Here is a 16779-nt window from a genome sequence, read left to right on the forward strand (position 1 = left end):
TCTAATTATCAGAGAAATGCAAATGAAAACTACAATGAGATATCACCTCACACCAGTTAGAATGGGCATCATCAGAAAATCGACAAACAACAAATGCTGGAGAGGGTGTGGAGAAAAGGGAACCCTCTTGCACTGTTGGTGGGAATGTAAATTGATACAGCCACTATGGAGAACAGTATGGAGATTCCTCAAAAAACTAAAAATAGAATTACCATATGACCCAGCAATTCCACTACTGGGCATATACCCATAATTCAAAAAGACACATACACCCCAATGTTCACTGCAGCACTATTTACAATAGCCAGGTCATGGAAGCAACCTAAATGTCCATCGACAGATGAATGGATAAAGAAGATGTGGCACATATATACAATGGAATATTACTCAGCCATAAGAAGGAATGAAATTGGGTCATTTGTAGAGACGTGGATGAATCTAGAGACTGTTGTACAGAGTGAAGTAAGTCAGAAAGAGGAAAACAAATATCGTATATTAACACATATATGTGGAACCTAGAAAAATGGTACCAATGAGCCGGTATGCAGGGCAGAAGTTGAGACACAGATGTAGAGAACAAATGTTTGGACACCAAGGGGGAAAAGCAGCGGTTGGGGGGTGAGGGGTGGGATGAATTGGGCTATTGAGATTGACATGTATACACTGATGTGTATAAAATGGATAACTAATAAGAACCTGCAGTATAAAACAAACAAACAAACAAAAACTAATACTAAACTTTCTTTGGGTTATTTGTATGGAAATATGTTAATATAAATGTTTCAGACATTACATGAAATTTCTAAAATTCTTATATGTTCTGGTATAATGTTATAAGTCATAATTCTAATTATTACTTTAAAATGTATATCTCAGAAATAACTAAATTTCCTTGTCAATTGCATTATTATGAACTTTCATCAAATCTTTAACCATGGTCACTTTTATGTCTTTTGTCATTTACATACAGTTCTGGGTGTACTCTGATGCTTTTGCAAATATGTTCTTATAAAAGGGTTTCATCTTCAAGGAATTCATGGAAAAGACTCTGACAAGTACAGGTTTCTGGTAACTGACTATACTGCTGAACTGAATGAATAGTCATTTTCAGAACTCCAGTGGAAAACTGATGAATTCATAAAAGTGCTAACAAAAGCTCAAGATTAAAAAAATTAATTACATGGGACTGAGTGAACTGATGAGGATGATTATAATTTTTGTGGCTTTCTGTTTGAATTAAAAAAAAAAATCCCACAAGGACTCAGGCAAAAAATATACAAATCAATTTTCACTGCAAAGTAAAGGAGCTGCTACAGTGGAGGATTACTGGACTGAATGTCAATATTATGACGTAGTATGTTTCGTGTTTGGTGAATGCAGTCATTGTTGCTTTTATTGTGGTCATCCATTTACAATGCTTGGTGTTAGTTTATTTATCTCTTGTAAAAATAAAATACTGTGTGTGTGTGGGAAAAAAAAAAGTTACTAGTATTGGATTGGCCAAAAAGTTCCTTCTGTTTTTAAGTAAAATCAAAGACACATTTTTCATTTTCTCAGAGCTTTATTGAACAATATATTCACTGTTTTGTTCCACTACCTTCTTCCATTTTTCAGGCAACTTCATAATTCCATCTTCCCAAAATTTATCTTTTTGAACAAAGAACTGTTCCAGGTGCCTTTTACAGTCTTCCAGGGAATTGAAATTTTTTCCATTAAGAGAATTTTGTAAAGACTGAAATAAACGGAAATCCGAAGGTGCAGTGTCTGGTTAATATGGCGGATGAATCAGAACATCCCAGCCAAGCTGTAACAGTTCTTGCCTAGTCATCAAAGAAACATGCGGTCTTGCGGTATCCTGATGGAAGAGTATGCGTTTTCTGTTGACTAATTCCAGATGCTTTTCGTCGAGTGCTGCTTTCAGTTGGTCTAATTGGGAGCAGTACTTGTTGGAATTAATCATTTGGTTTTCCGGAAGGAGTTCATAATAAAGGACTCTCTTGCAATCCCACAATATACACAACATCACCTTCTTTGGATGAAGATCGGCATTTGGTGTGGTTGGTGGTGGTTCATTTTGCTTGCCCCACAATCTCTTCCGTTCCACATTATTGTACAGCACCCACTTTTCATCACCCATCACAATTTGTTTTAAAAATGGAATGTTTTTGTTACGTTTAAGTAGAGAATCACATGCGGAAATATGGTCAAGAAGGTTTTTTTCGCTTAACTTATGTGGAACCTAAACATCAAAGCGATGAACATAACCAAGCTGGTGCAAATGATTTTCAGTGTTTGATTGGATATTTTGAGTATGTCGGCTCTCTCTCGCGTGATATAACATTGACTGTTCTCAATATCTCGATTTGATTGCTGTCAACTTCAACTGGTCTACCTGACCGTGGAGCATCGTCCAGCGAGAAATCTCCAGCGTGAAACTTCGCAAACTACTTTTGACACATTCAATCAGTCTCAGCACCTTCTCCGTACACTGCACAAGTCTTTTGTTGCATTTTTACCTTTCTTGATATAATAAAGCATAATATGCCGAAAATGTTGCTTTTTTTCTTCCATCTTCAATATTAAAATGGCTACACAGAAATTCGCCAATTTTGATGTTTTTTTTTTAAATGCACACTGATATGACAGCTGTCACAATACAGTCTAACAAAATTGTTTTGAATAAATTAAGACAACTAAGCACTAGTAGAGCCATCTTATGGAAAGAACTGAATGAACCTTTTGGCCAACCCAATAAAATAGACGTGTGCCTTCTCATATACCTTTGGGTTTTTGGTTTGTATTAGGAATTTTCTGGGTCCTCCTTATCTCTTTTTTCGTGTGTGTGTGTGTGTGTGTGTGTGTGTGTGTGTGTGTGTGTGTGTGAAGAGAAATGTCTATGAGCCGCTTGACAGTAGACATGACATCTTTCTACCTGGTACAAAAAGCCAAATACACTTCCTAATGTGATGTCTATTAGCCTTAGAAGCCCACAAACGCAATTAAAAAACATTAAAATGGTGAAGCAACAAGGCAAGATATCAAGGGGACCAGAAGAAATATGAACTAATGTAGGTGGCCGCAAAAATTGTTATAAGCATACAGTAAAGGAAAGCCTGGTAGATAATAAATGTAGATTGAAAGACAAATGGTAATTAGGGAAACAGTGTCTGTGTGTTGTAATATGCTGGCTACAGCAGATTACTCTAGCTCTCATAGCTAAATGGAAAAGCTATTAACATAATGGAGCAGATGTATCTGTTACAAAATAAAATATTACAAGTATTATAAAGAAAATTTAAAAATAAACAACAATCTTGTTTTGGGGGGATTACCTAAAATTCAATTTATTGTTTTATATACAGATATTAGTGATGCTCAGTAGGTCTTTAATTTATTAGTTTCTCCTTTGATATTGACATTTTTTGATAGAATAAGTATGTCAGATTGTGAGGTGGTCATGTTTTTTCCCAAAACACATTCCTTTATTTTCCTTGTAAAACTGCCTAAGAACTGGGCAGTCATATGATTTCTCTAAGTATATCCTAAGGCTTCCATGAGCATTCCTAGAGCTTACAGCCAAAGAAATAGTCCTGGAATTTCAGATATTAAAACTTTCTTCACAGCCAGAAATTTCTGTGATATTTGGGTCATTGCACACAAATTTACTGGATAATTTGTATTCTAGTAAAAGACCTATGTAGTCCACTTCTGCTCCTAAGAGTATTCATTGTGCTACCTTTTCGATGAACACTCTGATTACATCTTGAACAACTTCTTCATCAGAATCTTTTGTCTTCATATATTGTAAAGTATAAAAAAAGGCAATGGTTAGGACATCAACTTTCACACCTTCATGTTCAGTCTTAACTTTAAGAAGTTGTTTTTTGTTTTTTAATTAATTTATTTATTTTTGGCTGCATTGGGTCTTTGTTGCTGCGCGCGGGCTTTCTCCAGTTGCTGAGAGCGGGGGCTACTGTTCGTTGCTGTGTGCGGGCTTCTCATTGCGGTGGCTTCTCTTGTTGCGGAGCACGGGCTCTAGGCGCGCGGGCTTCAGTAGTTGTGGCTCGTGGGCTCAAGAGCACAAACTCAGTAGTTGTGGTGCTCGGGCCTAGTTGCTCCATGGCATGTGGGATCTTCCCAGACCAGGGCTCGAATCTGTATCCCCTGCATTGACAGGCGGACTCCCAAACACTGCGCCACGAGGGAAGCCCTTAACTTTAAGTTTTGTGTTGTTTACTGCTGATAGTGTCAGGGTGAGTGTGGCCTGAGTGGGTTGCTGCTTCCCCTTCCCCTCAGCTCAGATCTTCTTCTTGCTAAGGAAGACGACATCTTTGCCTTTCTGGTGCCCCAGAGACTCTGGCTAAAAGCTCAGTCAACCCAGATTCCCTCCATAGATAGACAGTGGGCCAATGCATTTTTTTTTTTTTTTTTTTTGCTATCAAACAATTTATTCCCTTTGTAGAACATAATAGTTATATTTGCTGAATGCTCCAACTGGATATGTGTTCCTAGACTAGCTTGGTGTTAATGTTATTTCAAAACAATTATTTGGCTATTCTCAGCAATGTTATCTGCACATATTGTTTTCCAAAGGTAGATATTTATTTTCCATTTTAAAACTTGCCTTGGTTATAAAGAAAAGTAATTTTTAATAGATCTACAAACTGGCAGACCTGGGAACACTGACTCCTAAGTCAGAAATGGAGAAAGCCAAGAAGCAACATAATTTGCTCTGTAGAATTCCCTAAAGACTCAGGAATTTGTGGAAACAGTTCCCTCTTGAAGTAAGGATGAGGGTAGGGATGAAAACAGCAAGGCTAGTTTAAAAAAAAGACATGAGAACCCCCCAATACCATTTTCCTATTACCCAAGTCAAGCAAATGTCCTTTATTCACCCTGCAGGACAGCAGGCACAGCTGAGGGTGGGTGTACCATAGAGAAAATAGAGGCTTATGTGAAAGATTAACTTCTAGATCTTCTTTTTTTTTTTTTTGGCTGTGCTGGGTCTTCATTGCTGTGTGTGGGCTTTCTCTCATTGCGGCGAGCGGGGGCTACTCTTCATTGCAGTGCACAGGCTTCTCATCGCGGTGACTTCTCCTATTGTGGAGCACGGGCTCTAGGCGCACAGGCTTCAGTAGTTGCGGCACAAGGGCTCAGTAGTTTAGGCTCGCGGGCTCTAGAGCACAGGCTCAGTAGTTGTGGTGCACGGGCTTAGTTGCTCCATGGCATGTGGGATCTTCCTGGACCAGGGCTCAACCCGTGTTCCCTGCATTGGCGCGCAGATTCTTTACCACTGCGCCACCAGGGAAGTCCCTAACTTCTAGCTCTTAAGACAAACCCCGCCCCCAGCCACGCTCCCATCCAGGCTCCCAGAACTCTGGCAGCTGGACTTTATACCCTTCTAGAAGGAGATTAGGAGATTCTGATTAGTCTGTTAATTAGATATTAGAGCTTCACCAAGAAACGGCCCCACCTGCTCACCTACAGTAAGCAGGTAGCAAGAAATTGGTCTTCTAATCTAAGGGAAAGCCTCTATTATAAAAGAGACCAAAACAAGCAAAAAGCAAACATGGAAATTATGCTGGGAGAGGAAAACATCAAAAAACTTATCACTAATATCTCCAGAGTGATATGAAATTCATGAAACAGAAACAAGATGGTACAGAAAAGAATGAGAAAGACTCTTGGCAATTAAAAATATCTCAGCAGAAATGAATAGTTTAGTAGAGAATTTGTAAGATAATGTTGAAGAAATTTTCTAGAGGGTCCTAGAACCTAGCAGGTTTAAATAGCAAGACGAAGAGATGAAAATAGAAGAAAAAAGCTAAGTTACACAATGGATACTAATAGTCCAATGTATAAATAATAGAAATTTCAGAATGAGAAAACAAGAATGAAAGAAATCATCAAATAAGTAATTCAAGAAAATTTCCCATTATTGAAGTACAAGTTTTCTAGACTGAAAGGACCCATGCAACAGATGAAAATATGCCCAAACCAAGGCACATCATTTGAAATTTCACAAGAAAATCTTATGTTTCCAAGAGAAAAAGTTACATACAAGGGATCAAAAAAATCAGAATTGCTTTGGACTTCACAACAACACTGGAAACTAAAATACAGACTAATACCTTCACAATTCTGAGAAAAATATTTCCAGCCTAGATGTTATACCTAGATAAATTATCAATCAAGTTTGAGGATAGAATAAAGATAATATCAAAAATACTAGATCTCAAAAAACTTAGCTCTCATCACCCTTTCTTAGGAAGCAATTGGAAGAAGAATGCCATGAAAATGAGGAAGGAAAAGAAGAAAAAGGGAGACATGGGGTCTAGGAAATAGGGAATTGACTCAAGAGAAAGGAAAGGGAATCTCCAGTATGATTAAGGGAGATTCCAGGAATTAGGTGTATACCTGGCAAAGAAAGCTACCATTCCAAATTAGAACAGATCAGAAGACTGTAGGAAGGATGTCTCCAAAACAGACAATATTAATAGAGTTCCTAATACGTTTGAAAATATCAGGAGGATTACTTAGATGCAGAGAGTTTGGGGGTGAATTAATGATAAATACTTAGAAAACTGAAAAGAAATGACGGCTGTTAATTCTAAGGAGAAAAAAGTTGTGAAAGAAAGGAAAAGGTACTCATAGCATACTATATGGCTTAACTTCATAATATAAGCACTGGATATTGGTTCAATCAAAATATGATACAGTTATATCGGGAGGATGGAGCAGGGGCAAAGGGAATTACGTGAGCTTGAGGCAGGGAGTAGGTAGGGATAACAGAGCTATGATCTTCATTTTCCATAGTGGTGAGCAAAAGGATAATGTTTACAACTAAAAAAATAAAGAAACAGCACAATAAGTGTGTATTTTATAAATAAGAAGGAAAACAACCAAAGGTAAAAATGTTGCCTTTGGGAAATCTAGACTTGATGGTTTTTCATCACATCCTTTAGAGATATTTGACTCTTTAAACTAGGTGCATGTAACTTTGATAAAGATTAAAAACTAAATTTAAAAAGGCATCATGGCTTTTTTCCAAATTTTTGTATTTTTAATATTCTGGTTCTAAGGTATACTGGATTCAAGTAACCTGTGAATCTAAATTTTGTGTAAATAAAAGTTGTCTTGATTTACTCAAAATTCCACTGTAGAATATTAAATAATCCGTGGGATTTATGGACATGAAAGATTAGCCACTTGCCTAATTCTTCAGTGAAAAATGAGTATCTAGCTAAGGAAAATACTAAAGAGCTGTTTTTATTTCGGTATCTGTCCTTAATCTACCAACCAGTATCAAAACATGAGTATATATAAATGTGCTTGTGTTTTATCTATAAAAGACTGTGTTCTAAGATTTTGAGGTGAAGTGGATTTTCTTTTTCTTTTATTTTTCCTGTCAATTGATCCATTCTTCCTTTAGCTGTACATGGAAGGGGCAGGATGGTGCACAATTTCAAGGCACATGCATCACATTAGATACACATTAATGACACCCCCTATAGGGCACAAAGTCAAGGAGAAAAAATGGTGGTTATGAAATGGGAGTGACCTTTGACCTCTTGAGAGGAAAGTGTGAGGGTAGAAAGAAAACCAGTGTGGAAAAATATTCTACAATGGAGCTCAAGAAAATTCCACTTCATTCCACTCATTTCAAACCTTAGCCGTAAGAGACTTGTGCCCCAGTGAATGACTTCAGAGTTTTGGTGCTTAGAGATTTTCTAGATTTATGTCTCAGCAGCATTGAGAGAGAAGGAAGGGAGGGAGGGAGGGGAGAAGGGAAAAAGAACAAGACACAGACCCTCTGTGCAAATGATATAATTGAATTCTAAAGGCGGAATTAAATGTTTTAATAAGTTCAACTTGCTGAACTTTTGCTTCCTCTCCCTCCTTTCCTCCTCCCTTCCCCTTTCTCCTGGCATCTAGCCGTGGCAACTCAGACAGTGATGAAGTCATAGGCTTCAAAATATGGCCATGGTATGAAGACAGCAGCAAAAAGTTTTAAACAGCATTTCAGCACCACACTGCAGGGCCGAGAAGGGAACCTTGTGTAATGTGAGCAGCTATGAGCTCGTGCTATTTTATTAAGGTTGGCCATCCCTGGGGGTTTCATTACGTGTGTGTGTGTGTGTGTGTGTGTGTGTGTGTGTGTGTGTGTGTGTGTGTGTGTCTTCTGCAGTCTCCTATTTTATATGACAGTCATCAAGAAGTCTTCCTTTTCTCAGACATGCCAAAAGGAGAGTGGAGATAACTCGGTGTTAATCCTAACTCTGGGGTTCTCACCTTTGAGCAAGGTCTTTGACATTAAAAGCAAAGAAAGATTAAAATGAGAATGACCTCTGACATCCCCTACTTCTAGACTTAGCCTCTGTATGTGTCAGTTTCTTGCTCCTTATCACTTCATTAAGTCACTAAACCTTGCTACCTGGAAGGAAAGATTGATGGAGTGATAATGGATGGCTCTCACATTGTGGCTGTGCTCTCCCATTTGCTTATTAAAGGAGACTGGCTTTTCCTCCAGGTGGACCCAGATTCTGGAGCTCCTTTCTGTTAATAGGCCATTCTCTGAAGCTCTTTAACTTTTCCCTTGCCAGATCCTTCAAAGGAAAAATAACTTCTTAGGCCAGAACATGGTGGAATTTAATATCTCTACTTCAAAACCTTTTAAAAGTACCAGGCAACAGTGCAAAAGCTTGAAGATAGTAGTAAATTAGAAGGAAATTCTTCTCTGTGTTTAGAATCTACCTTGTGTTTCCCAGAATGTCCATCTTGTTTTCAAATCTGATTTTTCCTTCAGAACCCAGACCAAATGGCTGCTCTTCCTTCATGGAGCCCTCCCCCTGATCACCCCACTTTACCTTCCAGGCAGGAGTATCTGCATTCTATGAACTCAGTACAAATGACTTTGGGGGCTTCCCTGGTGGCGCAGTGGTTGAGAGTTCACCTGCCAATGCAAGGGACACGGGTTCGTGCCCCCGTCCGGGAAGATCCCACATGCCGCGGAGCGGCTGGGCCCGTGAGCCATGGCATCCGGAGCCTGTGCTCCGCAACAGGAGAGGCCACAACAGTGAGAGGCCAGCGTACCGCCAAAAAAAAAAAACTTTGAATTTATCTTCTGGCACTATTTAACTTTTATTTTAATTATTAGAAAACACATTATCTCCACTTCTAAATTGTGTCTTCCCCCAAACAGGAAACTTGTTTAATCTCCTTACTATCCGGACATGTAAATTAGTAAGAACAATAACCACAGCTAAACCATTTGCCATACATACACTATTTCTAACCCTCACAACAACCCCGAGAGGCAAGGACTATTAAGTCTATTTTGCAGAAGAAACTAAGTCTCTGAGAGAGTAAGTGGCTTGCCCAGGATCACATTGTCAGGAAGTGGCCAGCATCTCACTGAACTTATCATTCAGCCAGAATCTGTCTTCCTCACACTCTGCTACAAGTTAGAAGGAAAGAAATGAAGGAAGGAGAGAGGGAGGAAGGGAGGAAACAAAAAGTTAAAATCTCAGGATTTTACCCATTTATTGGAATAATACTTCACAGACTCCCAGAGTAGTGAGAGATTGAAGAAATTTAACACAGCCTATCCTCTGCTTTTTACACAGAGAATAATTGAGACCAAAGTGGTTAAGATCGCTGGTCAAGGTTACACAGCCAGTGACACAGCTGGGACTAATGCAGACCTTAAGGATCCTGACTGCAATTCCCAAGTTGCTTTCTCTGTAAGATGTAAATTTTGAAGCAGGCACTAAAACATTAAGATATTTAAAACAGGATAGCAGTTCATAGACATATAGGCTTGATCGTTTGCTTAAACTTTTGTTTACTAAAGTCCTCTGGCTACTAAGAAGCAAGGATTTGAATTTCTGTGTTTTCTTGAATAATTTTCTCATCTCCAAACAGATAGGATAATATATAAAATATACAAGATAACATAATTTTCTTTTGTCGGATCACCAAAAAGGCATGTTATGCCTTTAAAACGCCCTTCACTACTTAGCAGTCCTAACAATACAAATAGTGAATGCTTCATCTGTGAGCACCCTGCTAAATGCATACTTTTGAACAGCACAAAGGCAGCAAAGTTTAGAATATGACCAAGCTAGTGAGGTGTGGGTATTAAAAATCTATATATGGAAAAAAAAAATCTATATATGGGCTTCCCTGGTGGCGCAGTGGTTGAGAGTCTGCCTGCCGATGCAGGGGATGCGGGTTCGTGCCCCGGTCCGGGAAGATCCCACATGCAGCGGAGCGGCTAGGCCCGTGAGCCATGGCCGCTGGGCCTGCGTGTCCGGAGCCTGTGCTCCGCAACGGGAGAGGCCACAGCAGTGAGAGGCCCGCGTACCGCAAAAAACAAAAACAAAAACAAAAACAAAAAAAACCCCAACAACCTATATATATTTAAGGCCAAGTTCAGGGCTTTGTAAGTTCCCCCAATTAGCTGATATATACTTTCTGAAAAATGTGTTTGGCAAGCATGGGCAGTTGACCAAATCCTAGATGACTCCAAAATCTAATAAGCAGAATCGTGTGCTTTTATAGCTTCATGCCAACACCTCCACCCCACCCCACCCTCTCTCACAATCCTAATACTATCTCTTCCAGGAAGCTTTCCTCTTCTGCCTAAATTCTTTCCCTCCTCCCCCAAAGCGAAATGCATAGTGGCAGGAATCTGGGACATCTAAGATCCTGGGAATAAGGGAAAGGGGGCTGCCTCTGAGAGAGAACTCTAAGATCATCAGCAACAGATGAGAATAGGAATTTTCAAAGTTACTTTAGATAAATGGACTGAAAACAGACCAGAGCAGCCTAATGGAAGGAATAAGCATATGGAAAGAAAGAACGTATCTTTCTGAATGGGCTCTTCAGAAATAGAAATTAGACAAGGGTAGGAGGCAAATGGTGCCCAACGAAGTACTGCCCAGAGGAGAAGGTATCCAGATGAAGGGCTTGAGCTGCACAATACCAGGTGCATGCAGTTGTAGAGGTGAGTGCGGCAGGCACCCACAGTTGCATCTTTCAACTCACACTCTTTGTTCTGATTCCACACACAAAGCCAGCTTGAAATAATAATGTTTTGTTTGTTTGTTTGTTTTTGCGGTACGCGGGCCTCACACTGTTGTGGCCTCTCCCGCTGTGGAGCACAGGCTCCGGACGCGCAGGCTCAGCGGCCATGGCTCACGGGACCAGCCGCTCCGCGGCATGTGGGATCTTCCCGGACCGGGGCACAAACCCGTGTCCCCTGCATTGGCAGGCGGACTCTCAACCACTGCGCCACCAGGGAAGCCCAATAATGTGGTTTTTAAGGGAAGATACAGCACTAAACAGAAGATGCAAGTATTCAGGCTCCTTGTCAATGTGTTTTTACCTCTTTCTAAAGGAAGAAATCAGAATTCTAGCTTACCATCCGTCTTCTTGGTGTTTAAGAGCATGAATCAGTATCCCTAGACTGGGTTACTGCTTGAACAATGACAAGACTGTTTTAGATTTTGGATAATTGAGGGTCAGGCCCTGGACTATGTGAGATTTACAAAGATCAGACCACCTTCCGGAGACCTTTTGTCAGTCTGTCAGTCAAACTTTCCCTACCTCATTATATCTTCTTTCAAATTTCAGTTAGAGTTCATTGATTTCTTCTCTGACCCACTGATAGACTTTGATCCCTCTCTCTTAGGGCATATCTTATGCCTGGTATTATATTTACTTTACTGTAAGAGAGTGTATCTCCTTGAAGGCAGGTATTGTTTTGTTTTGTTTATTCAATTGCTGTTTTTTAGTATCAGTATAGAAATGAATAAGATACAGTCATGTCCTCTATATACTCATGAGTAGGGGTAACAGACAGAAAAACAAGTTATACATGTGGCAAAGTAATAATGAAAGTGTGTATAAGGAACTGAAGTATTACAAAAGAGGGAGAGATGAACGATGCTGGGAAGCCTCCCTAGAGGAGGCGATGTCCGAATTGGATTGTGGAAAATAAACAAAATTTCACCCAAAAGATCAGAAAGGGAAAAAGTATTCAAAACAAAGGGGAAAACATATGCAAAGGCAAAAAAAGTGTGAAATGACTTGGGAATCAGAACACAGCTCAGTACTGTAAAAGTGTGAAGTGCAAGGGAGTGAGTCACTCGAGATCCGAGATCTAAGGCTGGATAGGCAGAGAGAGGATGAAATGTTCGTGTATTCCCCAGATGGAGTATGGACTTTCCATTGCAGATGACAGAAGCTAGCAAAGGCTTTTTATTACAAAAAAGACTGGATCAGATTTGTGTTTAAAAATATGTCTTTTGTACCCACGTGGACAAGGGAACAAAGAGAGGTAGGACAGAAAATAACAAGATTAGATGGATAAATAGAGGAATAGATAGTGTTAAATTAATTAAACAAGGAGGCCATTAGACTGAGGTGGCCCTAATGCCATGGTCACCAACCTAAGCAAACCAAAACCTAAGCCTCAAGGCTACAAAATCAAAATGCTAAGGACAAGCAGTCACAAATAGCCAGTTAGGCTTTAAGTTACAGCCAATCAATAATTACCTTACTTTGCTTCTGCACCTTCTCTATTTGTCTTTCCCCTGGCTCCTGCTGGAGAGAGTGCCTCTAACCACTTCTGGTTTGGCACTGCCCAACTGGAATCTACAAATGCTCAAACAAGCTCTTAAAATTTTCAATATGCCTCAGATTGCCTTTTAATAATAGGTAGGTAGGTAGACAGATGGATAGATAGATAGATAATGGATAGATAAAGTAAGAAGGCATTCGGAAAAGTCCAGACCAGTGCTGGCCAATAGAAATATAATATGAAACACAAATGTAGACCACATGTGTAACTTTAAATTTTCTAGTGCCCATGTTAAAAAGAAACAGTGGAAAAAAAAAAAAAAGAAACAGTGAAATAAATTTTAATGTATATTTATTCCAATATATATAAAATATCCTTTCAACATGTAATCAATATAAAAAATTATTAATGATATAGTTCACATCCTCTTTTCATCCTAAGTCTTTGCACTCTGGTGTGTATTTTATATTTATAGTGCATCTCAATTCAAACTAGCCACAATTCAAGTGTTCAAAAACCACACGTGGCTATTGGCTACCATATTGGACAGCACAGGTTCAGACAATACATGACGAGGCAGTGACAGGAAGGACAGGATACATTTATAATATACTTATAAGATGAATTTGACAGAAATTAGGGACTGATTTATGTCAACAATGAAACACTATTTGAATATAAAGTTTTCTAGTTTGGAAAATCTTGCTGGATGACAATGCCATCAGCCAAGTCAAGGAAGCAAGTTAGGGAAAATAAGGTGATGAATTTGTTTGGGACTTATGAATCTGAGGTGTGTGCAGGACATTGTGCCTAGTGGGTATAATAATGCCTACAGACTACACTATATAATGCTTCTATGTTTTAAACACTCTTCTAAGAGCTTTTTGTACACAAACACATTTAGGGACTTCCCTGGTGGCACAGTGGTTAAGAATCTGCCTGCCAGTGCAGGGGACACAGGTTTGAGCTCTAGCCGGGAAGATCCCACATGCCGTGGAGCAACTAAGCCCGTGCGTCACAACTACTGAAGCCTGTGTGCCTAGAGCCCATGCTCCACAACAACAGAAGCCACCACAATGAGAAGCCTGTGCACTGCAACAAAGAGTATCCCCCTCTCTACGCAACAAACTAGAGAAATCCCGCACACAGCAATGAAGACCCAACACAGCCAAAAATAAATTAAAAAAAAAAACACACATTTAATCTTCAGAACAGCGCTATAAGATGGGTACTACCACTGTCCCCCAAATGAGAAAACTGGGGTACAGAGAGTCACTTGGCCCAGGCCTCACTGTTATCAGATATCAAGTGACGAGCAAAGATTTAAACCCAGGCAGTGTGGCTCCAGGGGCAAAGGTTACAATAACACATTGCACAGCCACTCTCAAAGCAGGGCCTATGGAATCAGACAAGTCTTCATCCAAATAACTCCTCCTTCACTAATTGTGTGACTTTGAGCAAGTGTATTAATCATTGGTTTTCTCATCTGTAAAATGGGAATGATATGCGTATCCCATGCTGAGAGGAATTACTGACATAATATATATAAAATGTTCATCACAGCAATAGGTATACAACAAATAGTAAATAGTAGCTGCTCTTATTATTACATACATTGGGCTTGGAGCTTAATGTAGAGCTCCAAGTTGGGATATACATTTCCCTTCAGATACCTAACATGGGATCTGGTGTGAGTTCTGTCTGTTGAAAAAAAAAAAATGACTTTGATTCATTACAAAGACATGTATTTAAAGAACTGCACAGATGAGAGCTAAAGGCTGGGATCATCCTGCAACAATAAGCTAAGACAATCATGGGCATTTACATCATGAGACAGCACTGCTGAGTGTTCATGGCAATTAGATCCTATGAAGAATTGCATTGGAAGTAAAAATCTTGCTCTTAACCCTCAAGAAACCTAGAAGAACAGACTGAATACATCATGAGAACACCTTTGTTTGTGTGCACTTTTATTAGTTAGTGATAAAAATAATCAATATAAATTATTTAGCATATAGGGATCTATGGTTGTTTGGTTAAAACCCCAGACAATTTAATCATAGGGTTTAGGTTTATCACATCTCCCATCCAGATAATCTCATTCTTGTATGGGCAGGCATTTGGATAAGAAAACAAAAGACAAAATTAACTAAATTAAATAGCCAAAACCATAAACAAAGGACATCTTGCTCGATAATCTCTGGGATTTTTTAATTTTAGATTTCCAACACATTCATGTTAATTACATGCTATTTCCTGCCAAGCCTACAGTCATGTGCTCTTAGTTAGCACTGTAATTAGCTTTGCCTCTTACAAAACACTGATTTTTTTTCTAGCTGATGAGCTGCTGGGCACAGAACCTCTTGAAGAGTTTTAAAGAAAACTTTAGCAGCCAATTAGCACCCAACTCTCATGATCCCCCAGTTCACATTTTGAATCAACAGTGCTCATACTGATCCAACCAATCTCATGGATTGGCTCAACTCTCCAATCCCTCAACTCTCTACATTCCATTTAGGTGATGGGTCTCCTCTTTCAAACCAGGGCTAAGCCAATAACACAGTTTAATGCTCTGAAGGCCGAGCTCATGTGATTCTTCTCATCTCAGGTTCCGTCCAGAGGCCCGACTAGGAAACCTCTCCACTACAAGATGTTCAAGTGGGCCACATACCTGGCTTGCCCAACAGGCACAGCAGATGAGTAACAAGTGCGTTTATAGATTTCGTGGCGCTCCAGCTGTCGCTGATGTAAGTGTTTTCTGCTAAAATTGGTATATTTTTGGCCATCTGCTTCATCCCCTGAGCAGTTCAAACATCACCATCAGGGCCCAGTGGTCTGAGGAGGCCATACTTAGATTCTTCATAGGTATAAAAGAGTTTTTCAGAAGGTTGCCTAATATGGTGACAGTGACTGACCCAGAGGCCTCCTAGAAGAACTAAATGTTCAACAGCAATAAAAGGGAACATTAATTAGCTCAGGGACAATACGTGGGACTGGAGATCAGCCAGTCAGGCTTTAGACCATGTGTCTCCCAACTTGCTGGGTAAGACTAGGTAAAGCATGAACTCACTCCATGCCTCCATCACTATAGTCCAGGAATCAAACGTGCTGATAGAATAGATTTTCAGTCCATCGAATACAAGTGAACATTCATGTGAGAATCCTTTACAATTTAGAAAATTCAGAATAATATTTCAAATGCAAAAACCATATATATATATATATATATATATATATATATATATATATATGGAGGAAAAATGTGGGGAAGAAGAAAAGACCCCCTAGAAGCAGTTAAATAAGTTCTCAACAGACACCTAGAGACACCTGACGAAGCTGCTGGTTGGGTATAGGAGGAAGCCTTTGTCATGGGAGTCTGTTGGCCAAGAGATGTGTCTGCTGAGAGAACTGTGCTTGAAGAGTAAATGGGGGGGGGGGAGGGAGCTTGCTGGCTTACATACAAGTATTCAGCAAGTGGATGGATCCAAGAGCTGAGTGGTGAGTTGTTCGAAGATGTCAGAAATTCACGCAGACATGTTAACAAGCTTCACTTGACAATCTGATCAAATGGACTACGTTTTTCCTCTGAGTTTTAAACCAAGTGAAATCAAACAGGCCTCATAAAGTGAGGTAAATCTGTGTGAAGCAAAAAGTTTCCAGGTAAATTTCATCCACTAAAATTATGTTTCTCTACAATGGCCAACCCTACACACTCTGTTGTGTTCACTATTTCATTTCTACCCTGTAAAGGACTTTTTCCTTTTAAAAAGAACACACACACCCACACCCAAACTCCTACCCCGCCCCATCCCCACACATTCGGCTTCCTGCCTTCAGTCTCTTCCTTCTTTAATTAATTCTGCAAACCAGTGTCAAATGGATTAATAAATATTTCTCTCATGTCGCTTTACTATTCAAGGACTAACGCTGGCTTCCCATTAATTCTCAAATCTACTCTGCTTGGTTTTAGTAGTTATCTCAAGAAAGTAAGCCTAGCTTTGCCTGACCACTTGCCCAGGGTTCAGAGTGGAGGATGCTTTCTCTATGGTCAGAGCCAGAGTAGAGCCTCTAGATAACAACAGAAGATGCCTCAGATCGGAGTAGAAAGAGAAGCTGAAACCATGCAGAGGAGTCAGGATCCAAAAACTGGAGGGCGGTTAAGAAAGCACTGTAAGTGGGAGGGCTTAGAGACA

General features: G+C 39.6%; 2 protein-coding genes across 9 annotated transcripts in view; one reads left to right on the plus strand and one right to left on the minus strand.

Annotated features, from left to right (window-relative positions):
- Positions 1–16779, plus strand: part of LOC307185630 (uncharacterized protein) — a 293961-nt gene that overhangs the window by 168999 nt on the left and 108183 nt on the right. For 5 of the 6 annotated variants that reach the window (XR_013828125.1, XM_079919960.1, XM_079919958.1 and 2 more), the window contains one exon: positions 15195–15333. Coding sequence is in view for 4 of the 6 variants with exons in the window: in XM_079919960.1 (XP_079776086.1) it covers positions 15195–15333 (139 nt within the window). In the remaining 2 variants the exon portion in view is untranslated. Of the gene's footprint in view, positions 1–1614; positions 2482–15194; positions 15334–16779 lie in introns of those variants that run through there. The other variant, XR_013828126.1, reaches the window with a different exon arrangement.
- SYNPO2 (synaptopodin 2) overlaps positions 1–16779 on the minus strand; it is a 173227-nt gene that overhangs the window by 59416 nt on the left and 97032 nt on the right. The gene's annotated exons all lie outside the window — the stretch shown is intronic.

Source organism: Stenella coeruleoalba (assembly GCF_951394435.1).
Source record: "Stenella coeruleoalba genome assembly, chromosome: 4".
In the NCBI taxonomy this organism is placed as follows: domain Eukaryota; kingdom Metazoa; phylum Chordata; class Mammalia; order Artiodactyla; family Delphinidae; genus Stenella; species Stenella coeruleoalba.